The sequence below is a fragment of the Danio aesculapii genome, chromosome 14 (assembly GCF_903798145.1).
Source record: "Danio aesculapii chromosome 14, fDanAes4.1, whole genome shotgun sequence".
Lineage (NCBI taxonomy): Eukaryota > Metazoa > Chordata > Actinopteri > Cypriniformes > Danionidae > Danio > Danio aesculapii.
The window spans coordinates 51,516,014-51,537,068 of record NC_079448.1 but is presented as its reverse complement, the minus strand read 5'-3'; the positions used below and the strand labels follow the sequence as shown (position 1 = coordinate 51,537,068).

At 37.2% G+C, this 21,055-nt stretch overlaps 1 protein-coding gene across 1 annotated transcript in view; it reads left to right on the top strand.

Annotated features, from left to right (window-relative positions):
* Positions 1 to 512: 512 nt before the first annotated feature.
* Positions 513 to 21,055, top strand: part of LOC130241056 (cationic amino acid transporter 2-like) — a 25,899-nt gene continuing 5,356 nt past the window's right edge. Inside the window, exons 1-10 of the mRNA XM_056472772.1 lie at positions 513 to 597; positions 4,967 to 5,021; positions 6,305 to 6,677; positions 9,376 to 9,531; positions 9,624 to 9,789; positions 12,140 to 12,270; positions 17,031 to 17,253; positions 19,289 to 19,425; positions 20,715 to 20,817; positions 20,895 to 21,025. Of these exons, the coding sequence (XP_056328747.1) occupies positions 5,016 to 5,021; positions 6,305 to 6,677; positions 9,376 to 9,531; positions 9,624 to 9,789; positions 12,140 to 12,270; positions 17,031 to 17,253; positions 19,289 to 19,425; positions 20,715 to 20,817; positions 20,895 to 21,025 (1,426 nt within the window). The 5' untranslated portion in view covers positions 513 to 597; positions 4,967 to 5,015. The remainder of the gene's footprint in view (positions 598 to 4,966; positions 5,022 to 6,304; positions 6,678 to 9,375; positions 9,532 to 9,623; positions 9,790 to 12,139; positions 12,271 to 17,030; positions 17,254 to 19,288; positions 19,426 to 20,714; positions 20,818 to 20,894; positions 21,026 to 21,055) is intronic.

Below are 21,055 nucleotides of genomic sequence, written 5' to 3'. Positions count from 1 at the left end.
TCCTTATTTAAAATGAGCTGAAACAACACAATTCCTGACTTAATTTGTGGGGGAGAGGGAAACTTAATAGTTTTATGTTCAATCAACTTAAATTTGTTTAAACTAATAAGTCAACTTAATTTCTTTATGTTGTCAACCCAGCATTTTTTACTGTGTATGTGCATTGATTAACACAGTAAATATGGCACAGAAATGCTGCCCTCTAGTGTTCATAAAGACTTTTGTAATAATATGTAATAATGTCATATGTTATCTAGTGTGAAACAATGTCCTGTTATAACATAGACTGATAGTAACCTCTCAGCAACGTTACAAAATATCTTTGTTTATCAGTGTGGAATGTTATCCAGACTCTGTTTCTTGGCTGCAGTTATGAGCACATTACGAGGCCAGTGAGAAATGCTGAAAGAAAGGCTACTTTGTTGTTAATGTCATTGAGTGGGAGGGTCAAACAGTCCACTCTTGTATATATTGCTGTAAAAACATCATTTGGCCTCATTAGTGTGAAAGAGACAGCTAAATATACATATATATATATATATAGAGGCAAATATATTTTGAAGATACAGACGACAAAGTTCTCCGGATGCAATTCAGGTAAAGAAACAAACTACATATTTATTAACTTAATGCATCTTCGCAAGCTCTTTAGTCATAACTTTGCTGATAAAAATGTTTATTTTTTTAGGATTAGGCATTAATTTAGTACAGATTTCATTGCAATTAAAAATATAAGTGTATTTGTTTTTAATGCAACAGAAAAGTACAATTATAATAGCCGAATAATTCTACTTTTTGCATTTTTTGAAGGTATAGTTCACACAAAATAAAAAAAAATACTCACTATTTACTCTGCCTCAAGTGATTGCAAACCTTTTTACATTACATTTCTATGCTGAAAAGTATTCTCGCATATTATTCTCCCTCAAGTGGTTATGCATTACTGTAGTGCATTTTCAGTGCAAGAGCAGGTGTAAATGAATGCACAAATAGGAAAAATACAACTGCATTTTGAAAAATAATATAATTTTTGCAAGATTCATATGCAAAAACAATTGTAAAAAAAGTTAAATTATAATATAGTCAAATAGTAAACTTTTTTACATTTCCTAAAGGGATAGTTCACTCAAAATAAAAAGAAAACTCTCTATTTACTCTCCCTCACATGGTTGCAAACCTTTTTACATGTAATTTCTCTGCTGAACTTAAAAGAAGATATTTAGAAGAATGCTGAAAACCTATTGACTTCCATAGCAGAAGATACAGATACTATTAAAATCAATGGTTACAAATTTCTTCACAAATATCTTCCTTTGTGTTCAAATTAAGTGCATAAAAATGTTGCAATAATAAAGTAAAATTATTATAGGAGGACAGTACAAATTTTTGCATTTCTTAAAGGCGTATTTCACTGAAAAAAAGAAATTAAAAAGTTACACATGATTCACTCTACCTCATTTAGTTGCAAACCTTTTTACAATAAATTTTTTCTGCTGACCTTAAAAGAAGATATTTAGAAGAAAGCTGGTAACCTGTAACCATTGACTTCCATAGTAGGAAAAACAGATACTATTGTTTCCATGGCTTTGTTCAAAATATCTTCAATGGAGTTGCATTTTTAAAAATGCAATAGAAAAGTCAAATTATAATAGTCGAATAATACAACTTTTTGCATTTCTTAAAGGGACAGTTCACCTAAAAATAAAAGTGTTCTCACTATATACTCTCCCTCAAGTGCTTATGCATTACTGTAGTGCAATTTTCAGTGCAACAGTTGTAAATGAATGCAAAAATAAGGAAAAATGCACCTTCTTTTAGAACAATAAAATAATTCTTGCGTGTTTCATATGCAAAAAAAATTTGCAATAATAAAGTAACATCATTATAGGCAGATAGTACAACTTCTTGCATTTTTTAAAGAGACAGTGCACACAAAAATATTTTTTTCTCACCATTTAGTCTCCCTCAAGTGGTTATGCATTACTGTAGTGTAACCTTTAGTGCAACAGCAGGTGTAAATAAATGCAAAAAAATAATAATAATAATAAAATACACCTGCTTTACATTAATTTAGAAAATAAAAATATTAATGCAATAGAATAGTAGAATTATTATAGTCAAATAGCTCAAATTTTTGTATTTCTTAAAGAGATAGTTCGTCCAAAAAAACAATAATTACTCACTATTTACTCTCCCTCAAGTGCTTCCAAACCTTTTTGCCTTTTCATCTCCCTGCTGAACTTAAAAGAAGATATTTAGAAGAAAGCTGAAAACCTGTAACCATTCAATGGTAGTGGGTAGCAAGTTCGCCTCACAGCAAGAAGGTCGCTGGTTCGAGCCTCGGCTGGGTCAGTTGGCGTTTCTGTGTGGAGTTTGCATGTTCTCCCTGTGTTTGCGTGGGTTTCCTCCAGGTGCTTCGGTTTTCCCCACAAGTCCAAAGAGATGCGGTACAGGTGAATTGGGTAGGCTAAATTGTCCAGTGTGTGTGTGTGTGTAAATGATTGTGTATAGATGTTTCCCAGGGATGGGTTGCAGCTGGAAAGGCATTCACTGTGTAAAACATATGCTGGATAAGTTGGCGGTTCATTCCGCTGTGGCGACCCCTGATTGATAAAAGGACTAAACCGAAAAGAAAATGAATGAATGAATGAATGAATGAATGAATGAATGAATGAATGAATGAATGGAAGTCAATGGTTACATGTTTCTTCAAATATCTTGTTTTGTGTTCAACAGAAGAAAAATAAGTAAAGAGTGAGTAAATGATGATAGAAGTTTCCATTTTGTGTGAACTATCCCTTTAATTCTATATGTTCAAGTCTGCACGTGAGCAGTGCTATACAGCAGGAGATTCCTGGCAGGATTAGATGGATTGTAAATGTACTGTTGTCAGATTACAGAAAGCCAGAAAGAGAAACGTGTGCCAGTAAAGCACTGCCAAGTCATGAAGGCAGCTTTGTCTATCCTGCATCACTATCTGATTGAGCCACAGAGCTGGCTTCTGTTTAGAAAAGTGATGCTGAGAACAGAGAAACACACCTGATTGAGTAATATAGCTGTAGGTAATGCTTCTGAAGCGACATGTAAAATTGTTCGCTATTTCTTTTTTAAACATTCCTCAACGCTCAAAGAATTATTTTTGCTGCTTGTTGAAACTACTTACTTAAAATGAGCTGAAACAACACAATTCTTGGGATTTTTTAGGAGGACAACTTAATTGTTTTATGTTCAATTCACTTACATTTGTTAAGATAACTTAATTGATTTGTGTTGGGGCAACATTCATGAATTATGTGGAACCCCAACACAATCTCACGGCAATTCGTAACTCTTTGATTTAGTGGCTAATTCGTATACGATCTAATTCATACAATTTATTACAATTTGCTCAACCCCCAATAACGGTTGGGTTTAGGGGCGGGGTCAGGTGCCACGCCTTCTTTTTAAAATCTTACAATTTCGTACAACTGAACTCTTACGAATTCGTACGAATTAGCCACTAAACTGTCAAAACGTAAACTACTTACGTTTTCTCGTGAGATCAGGCTGGGAACCCTGCATTTTTTACAGTGAAGTGCAGTTTAACAGAGAGAAGACTTTTTAAACATAAGTTTAACTCATTTATAGTAGCTCATTTCTTTCTTTCCTACTATTTAGTTATTGCTAGATATTAGACTTCAGCTTAATGGGGACCTATTATACCACCGTTTTTACAAGATGAAAAATTAGTCAGAAATTCTTGTCTATATTCACACATGTCAGAAATGGGTGTACTCATTTATGCTGAACACTGTAAACTGAGCTATTCATGTGACATTAATACATTTGAATGTCTATTTTTACAGTTGATTTCTTTTTAAAACCAACACTTTTGGAGCTTTCAGAAGGAAATAAGATATAGTCAGAGTCAGGGGCGGGCTCAGTGATTTGGGGGCCCTACGCAATGTCAGGTATGGGGCCCTAGCACTGAAACTCAAAACACACTCTTTCTCTGTAGATATTTTTTTTCTGTAGATTCAGTTTTTGTTTGTTTGTTTTTCTTATTTTGTAAATAAACGGCATGTTAAAAATATATTTCAAGTGGAACCTAATTTTCTTAATGTAAAATTAAATTAAAGTTAAGTAAAGTTCCACTTAGTGCCCCAGGTTTTGAAAAGAAGTAATAACATTAAAATCTTAATGGTTATAGACAGATTCACGGTGTGATTTACAGGGGGGTTTGAGGGGGATTGACCCCCCTAATTAACTCTTGAGCCCCCTAAAGGACATCATAACAAGATGTATGGGGGGTCAACCCTTTAATAGTAAGACATAGCTTTCTCTGATCTTTGATCTATATCTTAAATATTAATAAATAAAAATGTATAATATTAATATACATTTGATCTCCCCTATAATGGTTTATACCATTGTGAATGCATAATGTTAGGAAAAATATCATTCAGCAGTCTGAAAGTGGCAGCTCTAGAGCACCGATAGACATCTTAAGTATTCATAAAACACGTTTCTTGTTAAAAAAAATAGGTGTTTATATCATCATGTAGCCTAAAAACAAATTAGACAGATAATTTGTATAGTTTGACCTAGGGTAACCTCTAAAATAGTCAATAAATATCCCTCAAAACACAACAAATTATACATTTTATTAATAAATTAGATGTAATTTAAATACATTCATAAATTTGATTCACTGAAGCATGTATTGCCAAACTACTACTGAAAAAAATTACACCATATGATGGTAAATACATTTTTAAAAAAGCTATATGATTAATATAGGCTTCTTGGCATTGGTCGGGGCCCCTAATTCCTTGGGGCCCTAAGCAGTTGTTTACCTCGCTTATTGGTTTAGTCCGCCCCTGGTCAGAGTTGAGATTAAACTGGTTAATAAAGTTTAATTTTAGGTTCACAAAGATGCAGTGGTCCATTTATTGTTAAACTACAGATCTGTGTTTCTTTTTTGAAGGTTTCAACAGAATTAGGAAGCCAAGATAAACGTCAGCACCTCAGAAAGCATGAAGGTAAATGAGATGAAAAAGAAATCGTTTACTTATTTTGATAAACGAATGACTAGCAGAGGCTTAAAACTGCTTATTTTAGTGCTATTGCTGAGCATAATCTAGATCAGTTGTCAAATGACACAATATTATGAGATTGATATTAAATATTTGATATGAAAATGGGGTCAGTGTCCCGTTTTGGTATCAGCAATAAATTAAATTGACAAAAGTACATACGAACATGCATATTAACGCTCTAAAATGTCTAAATATGGGTCAAATAATGCAAGTATATACACTCACGGCCACTTTATTAGGTACACTTTACTAGTTTCTTTAGAATTGCCTAAATCCTTCATGGCGTAGATTCAACAAGATACTGGAAATATTCCTCAGAGATTTTGCTCCATATTGACATGATAGCATCACGCAGTTGCTGCAGATTTGTCGGCTGCACATCCATGATGTGAATCTCTCGTTCCACCACATCCCAATAGTGCTCTATTGGATTGAGCTCTGATGACTGTGGAGGCCATTTGAGTACAGTGAACTCATTGTCATGTTCAAGAAACCAAACTGAGATGATTCATGCTTTATGACATGGCACGCTATACTGCTGGAAGTAGCCATCAGAAGATGAGTACACTGTGGTCATAAAGGGATGGACATGGTCAGCAATAATACTCAGGTAGGCTGTGGCATTGACACGATGCTCATTTGGTACTAATGGGCCCAAAGTGTGCCAAGAAAATATCCCCCACACCATTACACCACCACCACCAGCCTCGACCGTTGATACAAGGCAGGATGGATCCATGCTTTCATGTTGTTGACGCCAAATTCTGACCCGACCATCTGATTGAAAATCCCAGTAGATCAGCAGTTTCTGAAATACTCAGACCAGCCCGTCTGGCACCAACAACCATGCCATGTTCAAAGTCACTTAAATCCGCTTTCTTCCTCATTCTGATGCTCGGTTTGAACTGCAGCAGATCATCTTGATCATGTCTACATGGCTAAATGCATTGAGTTGCTGCCATGTAATTGGCTGATTGGAAATTTGCATTAACGAGCAGTTAGACAGGTGTACCTAATAAAGTGGCCAGTGAGTGTATATAGGAGTTCTACGAAGGAAAAAGAAGTCAAATTAGGACTCAAAATCACCCCAGACTGGATAAAAACATCCCCAACAGCACACAAGATTAAAAAATGCAGATGTGGCATTTACCACTTGTTATTTTTTTTTTTACAGTACATATAGCATTCTACATCCACAGTTAACATCTGAAATCTCTCACCTCCAGCAGCCCATAATGCAGTGTATCCAGTGTTTCCTGAGAGCTCTGTGCCGTAAGAAGCCTTTGGAGCTGGATGGAGAACCCTCCACCTTTCTCCGCTGTCTCACCACGTTAGATCTGGTGGCTTTGGGAGTGGGCAGCACTTTGGGGGCCGGTGTGTATGTGCTGTCTGGACAAGTGGCCCGGACGCTCGCTGGACCCAGTATTATCCTGTCCTTCTTCATCGCTGCTGTAGCTTCTATCTTCGCTGGACTCTGCTACTCTGAGTTTGGCGCCAGGGTTCCTAAGACTGGATCTGCATACCTGTACAGCTACGTGACTGTAGGAGAGCTGCTGGCCTTCATCACTGGCTGGAATTTACTGCTGTCATACGTCATCGGTGAGGAGGAATGACAAAAAAATGAGTAAATGGATGATGGATGGATGGATGGATGGATGGATAAATAATTGGACGGATGAATGGATGGACAGATAGACAGACAGATAAATGGACAGATGGATGGATGGATGGATGGATGGATGGATGGATGGATGGATGGATGGATGGATGGATAGATGGACAAATACTTGGAGAGATGGATGGATGGATGGATGGATGGATGGATGGATGGATGGATGGATGGAGACAGGTAAATGGATGGATGGATGGATGGACGGATGGATGGATGGATGAATAGACATAGACAGAAAGATAAATAGACAGATAAATAGATGATGGATAGATGGATGGATGGATGAATGGATGGATGGATGGATGAATGGACATATAGACAGAAAGATAAATAGACAGATAAATAGATGATGGATAGATGGATGGATGTATGGATGGATGGATGAATGGACATATAGACAGAAAGATAAATAGACAGATAAATAGATGATGGATGGATGGATGAATGATGGACGGATAGACACATACTTAGACAGATGGACTGATGGATGGATGGACAGATAGACAGATAGATAGATGATGAATGAATGGAAAGATGGATGGATGGACGGACAGACAGATGGATGAATGCATGGACAGATAGACAGGTAAATAGATGATGGATGGATGGATAGAATGACAGGATAATAGAAAGATGGATGATGGATGGATGGACAAATAGTTGGACAGATGGATGGATGGGTGGATAGACGAATAGTTGGACGGATGGATGGATGGATGAATGGATGGATGGATGGATGGACAGACAGATAAATGGACAGATAGATGGATGGATGGCTGGAGGAATAGTTGGACGGATGGACAGATAGACAGACAGATAAATGGACAGATGGATGGATGATGGACGGATAGACAAATACTGATGGGCTGATGGATGGATGGACAGATAGACAGATAGATAGATGATGAATGAATGGAAAGATGGATGGATGGATGAATGAATGGATGGACGGACAGACAGATGGATGAATGCACGGACAGATAGACAGGTAAATAGATGATGGATGGATGGATAGAATGACAGGATGATAGAAAGATGGATGATGGATGGATGGACAAATAGTTGGACAGATGGATGGATGGGTGGATAGACGAATAGTTGGACGGATGGATGGAAGGATGAATGGATGGATGGATGGACAGATAGATAGACAGACAGATAAATGGACAGATAGATGGATGGATGGTTGGAGGAATAGTTGGAGGGATGGACAGATAGACAGACAAATAAATGGACAGATAAATAGATGGATGGATGGATGGACAAATAGTTGGACAGATGGATGGATAGATGATGGATGGATGGACGGATGGACAGAGACAGGTAAATGGATGGATGAATGGATGGATAGATGATGGATGGATGGATGGATGGATGGACGGATGGATGGATTGATGGATGGACAAATACTTCGACAGATGGACTGCTAGATGGATGAATAGACGGACAGATAGATAGATGATGAATGAATAGAAAGGTGGATGGATGGATGGATGAATGAATGGATGGACGAATAGATGGATGAATGCATGGACAGATAGACAGGTAAATAGATGATGATGGATGGATGGATGGATGGATGGATAGAATGACAGGATGATAGAAAGATGGATGATGGATGGACAAATAGTTGGACAGATGGATGGCTAGATGGATGGATGGATGGATGGATGGACAAATACTTCGACAGATGGACTGCTGGATGGATGAATAGACGGACAGATAGATAGATGATGAATGAATAGAAAGGTGGATGGATGGATGGATGAATGAATGGATGGACGAATAGATGGATGAATGCATGGACAGATAGACAGGTAAATAGATGATGATGGATGGATGGATGGATGGATGGATAGAATGACAGGATAATAGAAAGATGGATGATGGATGGACAAATAGTTGGACAGATGGATGGCTAGATGGATGGATGGATGGATGGATGGATGGATGGATGGATGAGTGGATGAGTGGATGGACGAATAGTTGGACGGATGGATGGACAGACAGACAGATAAATGGACAGATAAATAGATGGATGGATGAATGGATGAACAAATAGTTGGACCGATAGATGGATAGATGATGGATAGATGGATGGCTGGATGGATGGATGGATGGATGGATGGATGGATGGACGGACAAGGACAGGTAAATGGATGGATGGATGGATGAATTGACAGATAGACAGACAGATAAATAGACAGATAAATAGATGATGGATGGATGGATGGATGGATGGATGGATGGATGGACGAATGATGGACAGATGAACAAATACTTGGACAGATAGACTGATGGATGGATGGATAGACAGATAGATGGACAGATGAATGGACAGATAGACAGATGACGAATGAATGGAAAGGTGGATGGATTTATGAATGGATGGATGGATGAATGCATGGACAGATAGATGGATGAATGGATGGACAGATAGACATGTAAATAGATTATGATGGATGAATGGATGGATGGAATGACAGAAAGATGGATGATAGATGGACAAATAGTTGGGCAGATAGATGAATGGATGGATAGAATGATAAAATAATAGATGGACAGACAGATAGAATGACAGATTAGATCTATGACAGATAAAACTAACAGTGTTCTGTGGTTTAGGCTCCTCCAGTGTAGCGAGGGCCTGGAGCAGCACGTTCGATGATCTGATTGGGAATGTGATGAGTGTTTATTTCAGCACACACTCCCCCATGGCTCTCCCTGGACTGGCAGCATACCCAGACGTCTTTGCAGCCGCTCTCATAATGATTCTCTCCGGTATCCGACTTTAATAATAACATAATAATCAATTCATTATTCTATTTTTACCACCTGAATCTAAGCAATCTCTTCTCCAATGTTTCTCACAGGTCTTCTGGCGTATGGCGTGAAAGAATCAGCCATAGTCAACAAGATATTTACAGTTATTAACATACTTGTGTTGATATTTGTCATCATCTCTGGCTTCATCAAGGGAGACCTGAAGAATTGGTCCATCAATGTAGAGAGAATCCTGAACACAACAGCAGACAAACAGTAAGAAGGTTTATTTCAGTATATTTCGTGGCAAAAAAAAAAGCTTTATTACTTAAAGGGCCCTATCAGGACGTGTATCAAGACGTGTATGGCGAGATTTGTTGCTAGTTTTTCAGTTTATTCATGAAAATTTGCAATCGTATAATGTTATTATTATTATCAGTATTATTTATTATATACATATTTATATTTGTTTTAATAAAAATAGGTTTAGATTTGTCCACCTGTCAGGTTTTGGAGACGTCTGCATCACCATATGGGATATAAGAACAGGACGTGTGTTTGGTTATAAGTCAGTTTTTCGACCACACCGTTGTTATTGTTTATTTATTAGTTTGCTGGAAATTAGAACTGAATTTAGAAATAGTTTTGAAACAAATCTTTATGCTTAAGAAGCTAAATTAAATATGTAGACTAATGGAAGTAGTCTCAGTGGAGTGCGTACAACACCGTTTCCTTACTCCACGAAAGTAAAGGAGTAAAGAGTAAAAGTAAAGAGAAAGTAAAGAGGCTGAATGGAGGAGACTCGTTCTTTATCCTTGTACTGCAGATGATGTGTTTAACTGTTTTCTCGCTAGTGAAGCGTTCAGTTTTTCCACTTGCAAAGTCCGCCATGTAAATAGCAAATGCGCCATGGTGCGACTCAACTAACTCTTAAAGGGAATGTGAGATTAGACTCTGATTGGTTTAATGCATGTTATGCTCAAAACACACCCAGAACTTATTAAGAGAATAAGAACAACCCTGTTAGGCCATGTGCCGGGGCGCATAGCGTATTGTTCCCAGAGTTTTTGGGCTCTATTTTAATGATCGAGGTGCAAAGTCTAAAGTGCATGGCGCAAAAGCATTAAGGGCATGTCCACTTTTGCTATTTTAAGGACAGAAAAATACGCTCTTTGCCCTGGCGCATGCTCTAACAGGCTTGTGCTTATTCTCTTAATGAGTTATGACTGTGTTTTGAGAATAAACCAATCAGTATCATTTCTCATTTCCTTTAAGAGTCAGTTGCGTCACATTTACTATTTACATCACGACTTTGTAAATGTAAAAACTGAACGCTTCATTTGTAAAGATATTTGTGTATTGCTTCACATCCTGCACGTTTTAAGCATTGTGTAAGCGAGGCGCACAAGTAACGCGCTCTGCACTGGACTTTAGACCTGCTTTTAGCTGGTCTATTGCACAGTCTAATTTAGTTCCTCAAAATAGCAACGCGCCAACAATGCGCCTTAACACACCTCTTTTCTAGACTGGAACACCCATGAGTCCACAAAGTGGCGCTAATGGATTTGCTATTTAAACAACGTGGCATAAAATGGGAAAATTAAGGTTGCGTTGTTCTGAAAATGGCAACACGTCGTGGCAAACACGTCTTGTGCCTTATTGTGCCGGGTGTATGATAGGGCCCTATGTCTTTTGTCTTTGTTTCTAGTCCAAACACCTAAAAATTCTTAAATCAAGAAGCATTTTCTAAAAAAAATATTTTAAATATTGTCTTGTTTTGACAAAACAATATTATTTCAAATAAAAAAACAAGATTATTCAGCTTGTTATAAAGAAAAATTCACTTAATTTCGACATATTATTTCTGAAAACAAGACAATATTTTTGCTATTCAAGAATATGCTTCTCGGTTTAAGAATTCTTAAATATTTAGACTAGAAACCGGACATAAACTTTAAATAAGAAAAGCATTTTTGCAGTAAACTCAATGAAACATTTGAGTCTAAATACATATTAAAACTAAATGCATAACCAAAGCATTAAACATCAATGCAGCATGTTCAAAACATCATACTTCTTTGCACTACTGATGCTGTTAATATTAAAAACAGTTGAAGTTTTAACAAAATCATTAGCCAAACTTTATTTATAATAACAACAGTCTTCAATAATAACAGTCTGATCTTCTGCATTCAAACAAAGCTTTAGTTCGTTCATTAATTCATTCCTTCATTCATTTTCCTCCAGCTTAGTCTTAGTTATTTATCAAGGGTCACCACAGCGGAATGAAGAGCCAACTTATCCAGCATATGTTTTACACAGCAGATATCTTTCCAGCTGCAACCCAGTACTGGGAAACACCCATACACTCTCATACACTACAGTCAATTTAGTTTACCCAATTCACCTATAGTGATTTGGACTGTGGGGGAAACCAGAGCAACCGGGGAGAACATGCATAGAAATCTACTCCACACAGAAATGCCAACTGGCCCAGCCGGGACTCGAACCAGCGACCTTCATGCTGTGTGGCGACAGTGTTAACCACTGAGCCAACGAGTCACCCTAAAAAGCTTTAGCTCTCACCAAAAATGCATTTATTTATTTATTTATTTATTTTTTGAAGAAATCTGACCATGAACATCACCGTTGAGTATGGAGCAGGTGGATTTTTCCCATTTGGATTTGAAGGAACTCTGGCAGGAGCAGCAACCTGTTTCTATGCGTTTGTTGGCTTTGACTGCATTGCAACTACAGGTAAATCTGAAAACATGCACTGATTACATTTGTTTCTGAAAATTAAATGCTTATGAAAAAAAAAATCCTGAACTGTCCCTTTAATTCCTACGCTGTAAAAAACATCTGTAAATGGACAGTTTTACATATTTTGTGATTCATGTTTTTATTTTTTCACTTTTGAATTGAATTGCATTACGGGAGCTTGATCTTTCCTCCAAAAGCTTTTGAAAAATTGACTTTTATTGGCATTTTTAATAGTTTGCAGTGATATATTGTCCGTGTTGGTGTTGTATATCACGCTACAAAAACTTTGTAATAAACTGCCAGTACATTTACTGTCATTTTACCAATATATTTCTCTATGTATTATTTATTATACATTATATTATTTAAAACGACTAAAATGTGAATAAAAGTCACTTTGTTTAAACTGTAGAGTTGAATTTTCAGCATCAAAAGTCGACAGAGCAGAGATCAACATCCCATAATGCAATAGACAACATGAAATAAACAGAAAACACTTGTGAATTATAAAACGCAGAAACAGTTCATAAACAGGTATTTTTTTACAGTGTAGCGCACACAAGGACATTGTCTTAGTGATAAGAGTTTCAAGTACAGAGTGTACAAAAGGTACAAAATATAGTGCAACAAAGTACAAACATAGTGCAGACATCAAAATAAAAGGAGAACATGAATAGGTTTGTAAGGCATAGCATCTTTCTGTCTCATCACTACTGATAATGAATTAGAAAGTTTCAACAACTTTCGAATGCATATAACTTAGATAAACAAGACTTTTTCCATTACCTTCAAGTTCGAGAATATTTCAATAAAAACATAAGAGATTCAGAAGACATTAAAACAACAGTAGTGCAGGTAATTATAGATACTTACAAAAATAAGGTTAATAAGAAACTAGTATCAAGAATTTATTCCTGTCTGACATTAATGCAATCGTATAATGTTATTATTATTATCAGTATTATTTATTATATACATATTTATATTTGTTTTAATAAAAATAGGTTTAGATTTGTCCATCTGTCAGGTTTTGGAGACGTCTGCATCACCATATGGGGTATAAGAACAGGACGTGTGTTTGGTTATAAGTCAGTTTTTCGACCACACCGTTGTTATTGTTCATTTATTCATTTGCTGGAAATTAGAACTGAATTTAGAAATAGTTTTGAAACAAATCTTTGTGCTTAAGAAGCTAAATTAAATATGTAGACTAATGGAAGTCTTCAGTGGAGTGCGTACAACACCGTTTCCTTACTCCATGAAAGTAAAGGAGTAAAGAGTAAAAGTAAAGAGAAAGTAAAGTGGCTAAATAGAGGAGGCTCGTTCTTTATCCTCGTACTGCAGATGCTCTGTTTAACTGTTTTCTTTCTGGTGAAGCGTTCAGTTTTTCTACTTACAAAGTCCGCCATGTAAATAGCAAATGCGCCATGGTGTGACTCAAACTCTTAAAGGGAATGTGAGATTAGACTCTGATTGGTTTAATGCATGTTATGCTCAAAACACACCCATAACTCATGAAGTGAATAAGCACAACCCTGTTAGACCATGCGCAGACCGTATTGTTTTTGAGCTCTATTCTAATGATCAAGGTGCAAAGTCTAAAGTGCATGGTGCAAAAGCATTAAGGGCATGTGCACTTTTGCTATTTTAAGGACAGAAAAATACGCTCTTTGCCCTGGCGCATGGTCTAACAGGGTTGTGCTTATTCTCTTAATGAGTTATGGGTGTGTTTTGAGAATAAACCAATCAGTCTCACTTCTCATTCCCTTTAAGAGTCAGTTGCGTCACGCCATGGTGCATTTGCTATTTACATGGCGACTTTGTAAGTGTAAAAACTGAACGCTTCATTTGTAAAGATATTTGTGTATTGCTGTACATCCTGCATGTTTTAAGCAATGTGTAAGCGAGGCGCACAAGTAACGCGCTCTGCACTGGACTTTAGACCTGCTTTCAGCTGGTCTATTGCACAGTCCTCAAAATAGAAGCGTGCCAACAATGCGCCTTAACACACCTCTTTTCTAGACTGGAACACCCATGAGTCCACAAAGTGGCGCTAATGGATTTGCTATTTAAACAACGTGGTGTAAAATGGGAAAATTAAGGTTGCGTTGTTCTGAAAATAGCAACACGTCTTGTGCCTTATTGCGCCGGGTGTATGATAGGGCCCTATGTCTTTTGTCTTTGTTTCTAGAATTTATTACTGTCTGACATTAACAAAGAAGCACTCAACAATGTATATAAAACAGAAATGGGAAAAGGAAGCCAATATAATTAGAACAAATGAGGAATGGTTAAATATTTAAGAAACACAGATGATCACAGTTAATTCAGATTCATGGAGAGAATTTATTTGGAAAAATGTAATCAGGTTCTTTATGGCACCTAAAATAAAATACTTTCAAACTACACACAAATAAAGGTACAGGAGCTGTCTCTGGGGCAGTACCCTTTCAAAAGGCATATATTTGTACCTGAAGGGTCCATAATGGTACCCCAAAGGTACTTTTTAGGTACATTTGAGTACTAATATGCACCTTTGAGGTACCATTGTGGACTCTTTGGGGACAAATATGTATTTTTTGAAAAGGTGATGCCCCAGTGACAGCTCCTGTACCTTTATTTCTGAGAGTGTAAAGATCAAAAAAATGGTGAATGCTGGAGAAAATGTGGAAATGATCAGCCAATACATATTTTGGGATTGTAATATTATACACACCTATTGGCAAGATTTGAATAAAGAGATAAATGCAATAATGGGATTGAATCTGGAATGTAATTTTAAACTATGTACCTGGGAACTGACTCTTCACAAATACCAAAAATACCAAAAAATGATGCATATCTTCTTAATACACTACTTGTAGCGGCCCCATGGGATCAAAAGAAGGAGGAAGAGAGTTTTCACTGATGCTTGCACGGTGATTTATTTGAAACTGTATGAACCACTGCAATGATGCACTTGTTCTCACCGTGTTGACAATTTCACCATAAAACTACACAACCCGGAGTGTAAACAATCACAAACATGTAAAGCATAATATACACACATTCACAATCCAAACACAAAGCTTAGTTCAATAATCAACAAAAAGGTACCAGCAAACAAATAAACACAAACAAACATACCTCATTCTGCTTTGCCATAAAGAAGTGGAAGCTAAACCGTTCTCAATCCTTTAACTGCTGGAGTCTGCTGTTTATAATTATGTTTTTGCACGAGGTGACAAAAGACAACCTGTTACACACTGGCCAATGCTGACTATGAGGATCTGGATGGGAAGCTGCTAAGCCCAAAATTACTTGGCTGTTGCCCTCTAGAGGTGACTTCAATATAGGGAGGGTGGTGGTCATTACACTACTAACAACTAGCAAAAAGGCCATTACAAAGAAATAGCTCAAGGAAGATCCTCCATCTGTAGGTGAATGGCGTGATATTGTAAAAGAGGTGTATGATATGGAAGTACTGACATTTTCCTTGAGACAACAAGCCTATCAAATTTCTGCATACTGGGGTAAATGGTTGAGAAGAAAAGTAATGTTTTCATTTTACTGTGGTGCTTTTATTCATATATATCTGGAGCCTGTTGATCTTTGATACGTAACCCTTAACAAAATTTTATTTAGCAACATTATATCAACCATAAATACGAATGTAAATAAGATTGCATTCGGTGACCTCTGACACTTATATTGTATGTCATTTTAGTTTCCATGTTCCTTTGAACATTTTTTATTTATTTTTTGTTTGTTCTGAACTGTTTTGGAAAAAAAGAGGAAAAAGGGACATGAATAAATAACAATAGCATTTAAAAATATATAGAGAAAAAATATTATTCCTGTTTACAGAGTTTAATGGTCATATGAGGTAATTAAAGGTGGTTCCGGTGGGAAATGGCCTGGGGGGAAAACTGTTCTTGTGTCTGGCTGTTTTTGTGCACAGTGCAATTATGGGAGCTTGATCTTTCTTCCAACAACCTATAATCTTAAAAATAGTTAACCCTTTTAATAGTTTGAGGTGCTATATTGTCCGTGTTGGTGTTGTATATTACGCTAGACAGTACATTTTCAGTTATATTACAGACTTATTTCTCTATATGTTATTTCTTATACATTATACATTATTCATTCATTCATTTTCTTTTTGGCTTAGTCCCTTTATTAATCTGGGGTCGCCACAGCGGAATGAACCGCCAACTTATCCAGCATATGTTTTACGCAGCGGATGCTCTTCTAGCTGCAACCCATCACTGTGAAACACCCATACACACTCATTCACACACATACACTACGGACAATTTAGCTTACCAAATTCACCTATACTGCATGTCTTTGGACTTGTGAGGGAAACCAGAGCACCAGGAGGAAACCCACGCAAACGCGGGGAGAACATGCAAACTCCACACTGAAATGCCAACTGACCCAGCCGAGGCTCGAATCAACGACCTTCTTGCTGTGGGGCGAGAGCGCTACCCACTCCGCCACCGCGTCACCCTACATTACATTATATTACCACTAAAATGTCAATAAAAGTCACTCTGTAAAACTGTAGAGTTGAATTTTCAGCATCAAAAGTGGACAGAGCAGAGATCAACATCCCATAATGCAATTCACAATCGGAAATAAGCAGAAAACACTTGTTAACCACACAATATGGAAACTGTTCATTAACAGATATGTTTTACAGTGTACCTCCTGAATTAAATATATTTATTTCCATATTGTCATTGAAAGTCATATGCATGTTTTTTTTTCAGGTGAAGAGGTGAAGAACCCTCAGAAATCTATACCTGTGGGTATCGTGTTGTCTCTGCTCATCTGTTTTCTGGCGTATTTCGGCGTTTCGGCTGCTCTTACGCTGATGATGCCGTATTACAGTCTCAGTGTTTACAGTCCTCTGCCCGTGGCCTTCGCAGACGTCGGCTGGGCTCCTGCTAAATATGTGGTGGCGGTTGGGTCTCTGTGTGCCCTGTCAACAAGGTAAAAGAATAAAAATATTAATACATTTTTATTAGAATAGCACTCTTCCTACATACAGTTGAAGTCAGAATTATTCGCCCTCCTGCACTCAAAAAAATCTTTTATTTAGCTTGTTCAAACTACTTATTTAAAACGATCTGAAACAACACAATTCTTGAGATTTCATTGGGACAACTTAATTTTTGTATGTTCAAACCACATAAATTTGTTGAAAGAGTTAAGTTAGCTTAATCGATTTGTGTTGGTATAACATGAATGAATTGTGTGGAACCCTGCATTTTTTACAGTGTGGTTTTTACAGTGAAGTTTTTTTTATGAAATATTTCCCAAATTATGTTGAACAGATTCAGGAATTTTTCACAGTATTTCCTATAATATTTTTTCTTCTGGAGAAAGTCTTATTTGTTTTATTTCGGCTAGAATAAAAGCAGTTTTTAAAAGGTCACACACTAACGTTTCGACTTCCTCAGTGTGCAACGCCTTTGAAACGTTTGTGTTTTTTTATATCTCTGAAGAATGTGAAATAAAGAAATATAAAGTAATTATTTAATGAGTGCGGATCATGACCTTTTGAATTATACTGTTTACAAGATTAACACACCAAAATGTAAATACCGCAAGAGCGCAGTTCACACTTCACTACTGAACAATATTATTAGCCCCCTTAAGCAATATTAGTTTTGGATTGTTTACAGAACAAACCACTGTTATACAACGACTTGCCTAATTACCCTAACTTTAACTTAAGCTGAATACTAGTGTCTTGAAAAATATTGTGTACTGTCATCATGGCAAAGATAAAAGAAACCAATTATTAGAAATTAGTGATTAAAACTATTGTTTAGAAATGTACAATAATTCAGAAGTGCTCATAATTCTGACTTTAACTGTATGTATTATGTATGAGAATATATATATGTTCTGTTGTTCGATTTATCTATCACCTATTTGTGGATACTGCTGGAGTTTATGAATTCCCCTTTGGGATGAATAAAGTAACCATCTAAGAAAATGGTCATTTTAAATTGTAATAATATCTCACAGTTTGACAGTTTTTACTGCATTTTTAAAGCAATGCTGAGAAGTCTTTTAATATAAAGTGACATTTAAAGGATTAACTAGGTTAATTAGGTTAGAGTTAGGGTGACTAGGCAAGCCATTGTATAACAGTGGTTTGTTCTGTAGACAATCCAAAACTAATATTGCTTAAGGAGCTAATAATATTGTGGTATTTAAATATTTAAATTTAGTATTTAAATGCTCACTGGCCTTCCAAAAAAGACAATCAGACAGTTGCAGCTCATCCAGAACGCTGCTGCCAGAACTCTGACCAGAACCAGAAAATTAGAGCACATCACACCTGTCCTCAGGTCTTTACACTGGCTCCCAGTTACATTCAGAATAGATTTTAAAGTATTACTTCTTGTCTATAAATCACTAAATGGCCTAGGACCTCAATATATTACAGATACGCTCACTGAACAAAAACATAACAGATCACTCATTAGGATCATATTAACTAGAAATTCCAAGTGTTCAGTCAAAGCAGGGGGAATTAGCTTTCAGCTACTAACAGCGCCCCCTGCTGCTGGAATCAGCTTCCAGAAATGATCAGATGTGCTCCAACATCAGGCTCATTCACATCAAGATTAAAAACACATCTGTTTAGCTGTGCCTTTATTGAATGAGCACTGTGCTACATGCCACAGATCACACTATTATGTTTTTCTTTTCTTTTTTTATTCTTTTATAACCTATTTTAACACATTTTAATCTGTTCTTAATCATTTTTATTATTTGTTTTTATTTTCTTATACATGTCTTTTATTCCTGTTTTAGTAAAGCACTTTGAATTGCCTCTGTGTATAAATGTGCTATAGAAATAAACTTGCCTTGCCTATAAAGAAAGAAGAGAGTCTATAAAAGAGACTTAAAAAAAACCAATAAATAAATAATTAAAATCACACCGATCTAAAACTTATGACCAGTAATGTTCTGTATCAGATCAATGACAGATGCTTATGTTGATCTGCAGTCTGCTGGGGTCTGTGTTCCCGATGCCACGCGTGCTGTTCGCCATGGCCAGAGATGGACTGATGTTCAAAGTGATGAGTAAAGTCAGTTCACGGCAGAGTCCAGCGGTGGCCACGCTCACCTCCGGCACTGTGGCGGGTCAGTAAAATACTACACTAATCAAATGTCATCAATTTAGAGAAATTATAGCTCTTTCAGGGAACGTTCACAGAACATTTCATAACGTTCCTTAAACCTTGTGTAAATGTTAGCATGTAACTGTCACGACCTGCTGCAGTGCCCTTCTATGGACACTTGAGGACACAAGGTTTTGTTTTGTTCTCTGAACTTCAACCCCCAGAGCCCCTTGCACTCAAACAGTGACCCATGCAGATCCATGATGTGAATCTCTCGTTGGGAGATTGGATTGAGCTCTGGTGACTGTAGAGCCATTTGAGTACATTGAACTCATTGTCATGTTCAAGAAATCAGTCTGAGATGATTCATGCTTTACGACATGGTGTGTTATCCTGCTGGAAGTAGCCATCAGAAGATGGGTACACTGTGGTCATAAAGGGATGGACATGGTCAGCAACAATACTCAGGTAGGCTGTGGTGTTGACATGATGCTCAGTTGGTACTAATGGACCCAAAGTGTGCCAAGAAAATATCCCCCACACCATTACACCACCACCAGCAGCCTGAACCGTTGATACAAGGCAGGATGGATCCATGCTTTCATGTTGTTGATGTCAAATTCTGACCCGACCATCAGAATGTGGTAGCAGAAATGGAGACTCATCAGACCAGGCAATCTCCAATCTTCTATTGTCCAATTTTGGTGCGAATTTTAGCCTCAGGTCCTGTTTTAGTGACACCCAGTGTGGTCTTCTGCTGCTGTAGCCCATCTACCTCAAGGTTAGTGTGTTCAGAGATGCTCTTCTGCAGACCTCGATTGTATCGAGTGGTTATTTGAGTTACTGTTGCCTTTCTATCAGCTGCAACCAGTCTGGCCATTCTCCTCTGACCTCTGACATCAACAAGGCCTTTGCGCCCACTTAACTGCCGCTCACTGGATATTTTCTCTTTTTCTCATTATCTGTAAACTCTAGAGATGGTTGTGCGTGAAAATCCCAGTAGATCAGCAGTTTCTGAAATACTCAGAGCAGCCCGTCTGGCACCAACAACCATGTCACGTTCAAAGTCACTTAAATCCCCTTTCTTCCCCATTCTGATGCTCGGTTTGAACTGCAGCAGATCACCTTGACCATGTCTACTTGCCTAAATGCATTGAGTTGCTGCCACGTGATTGGCTGATTAGAAATTTGCATCAACGAACAGTTGGACAGAGTAATTAAGTGGCCGGTGATTGTATATAGTAGTACAGTAGTATAGTGAAGCAGTGTTCAGCTTTAGTTGATGTCTATCTTCTGTCTGCTTTATTCCAGCAATAATGGCTCTGTTATTTGACCTGAAAGCGCTGGTTGATATGATGTCCATTGGAACGCTCTTCTCATACACACTCGTGGCCATTTGTATTCTCATATTAAGGTAGTATTTCCAGCTTCACACTTGCCTTTTAACACTAGGATGCAATTAATTAATGGCGAACTGTATTTCTTTTATAGGTATAGAGAGATGAATACTGAGGAAAGTGATTTACACACTTCAACAAACTCAAGATTTGCGTTTCTGAAACCTCCTTCATACCCTAATAAGAAAACTTCAAATACGGTTACCATCTGTACAGTTATTATTGGTGGGTAGAAAATGTTGAGATATTGAAGTT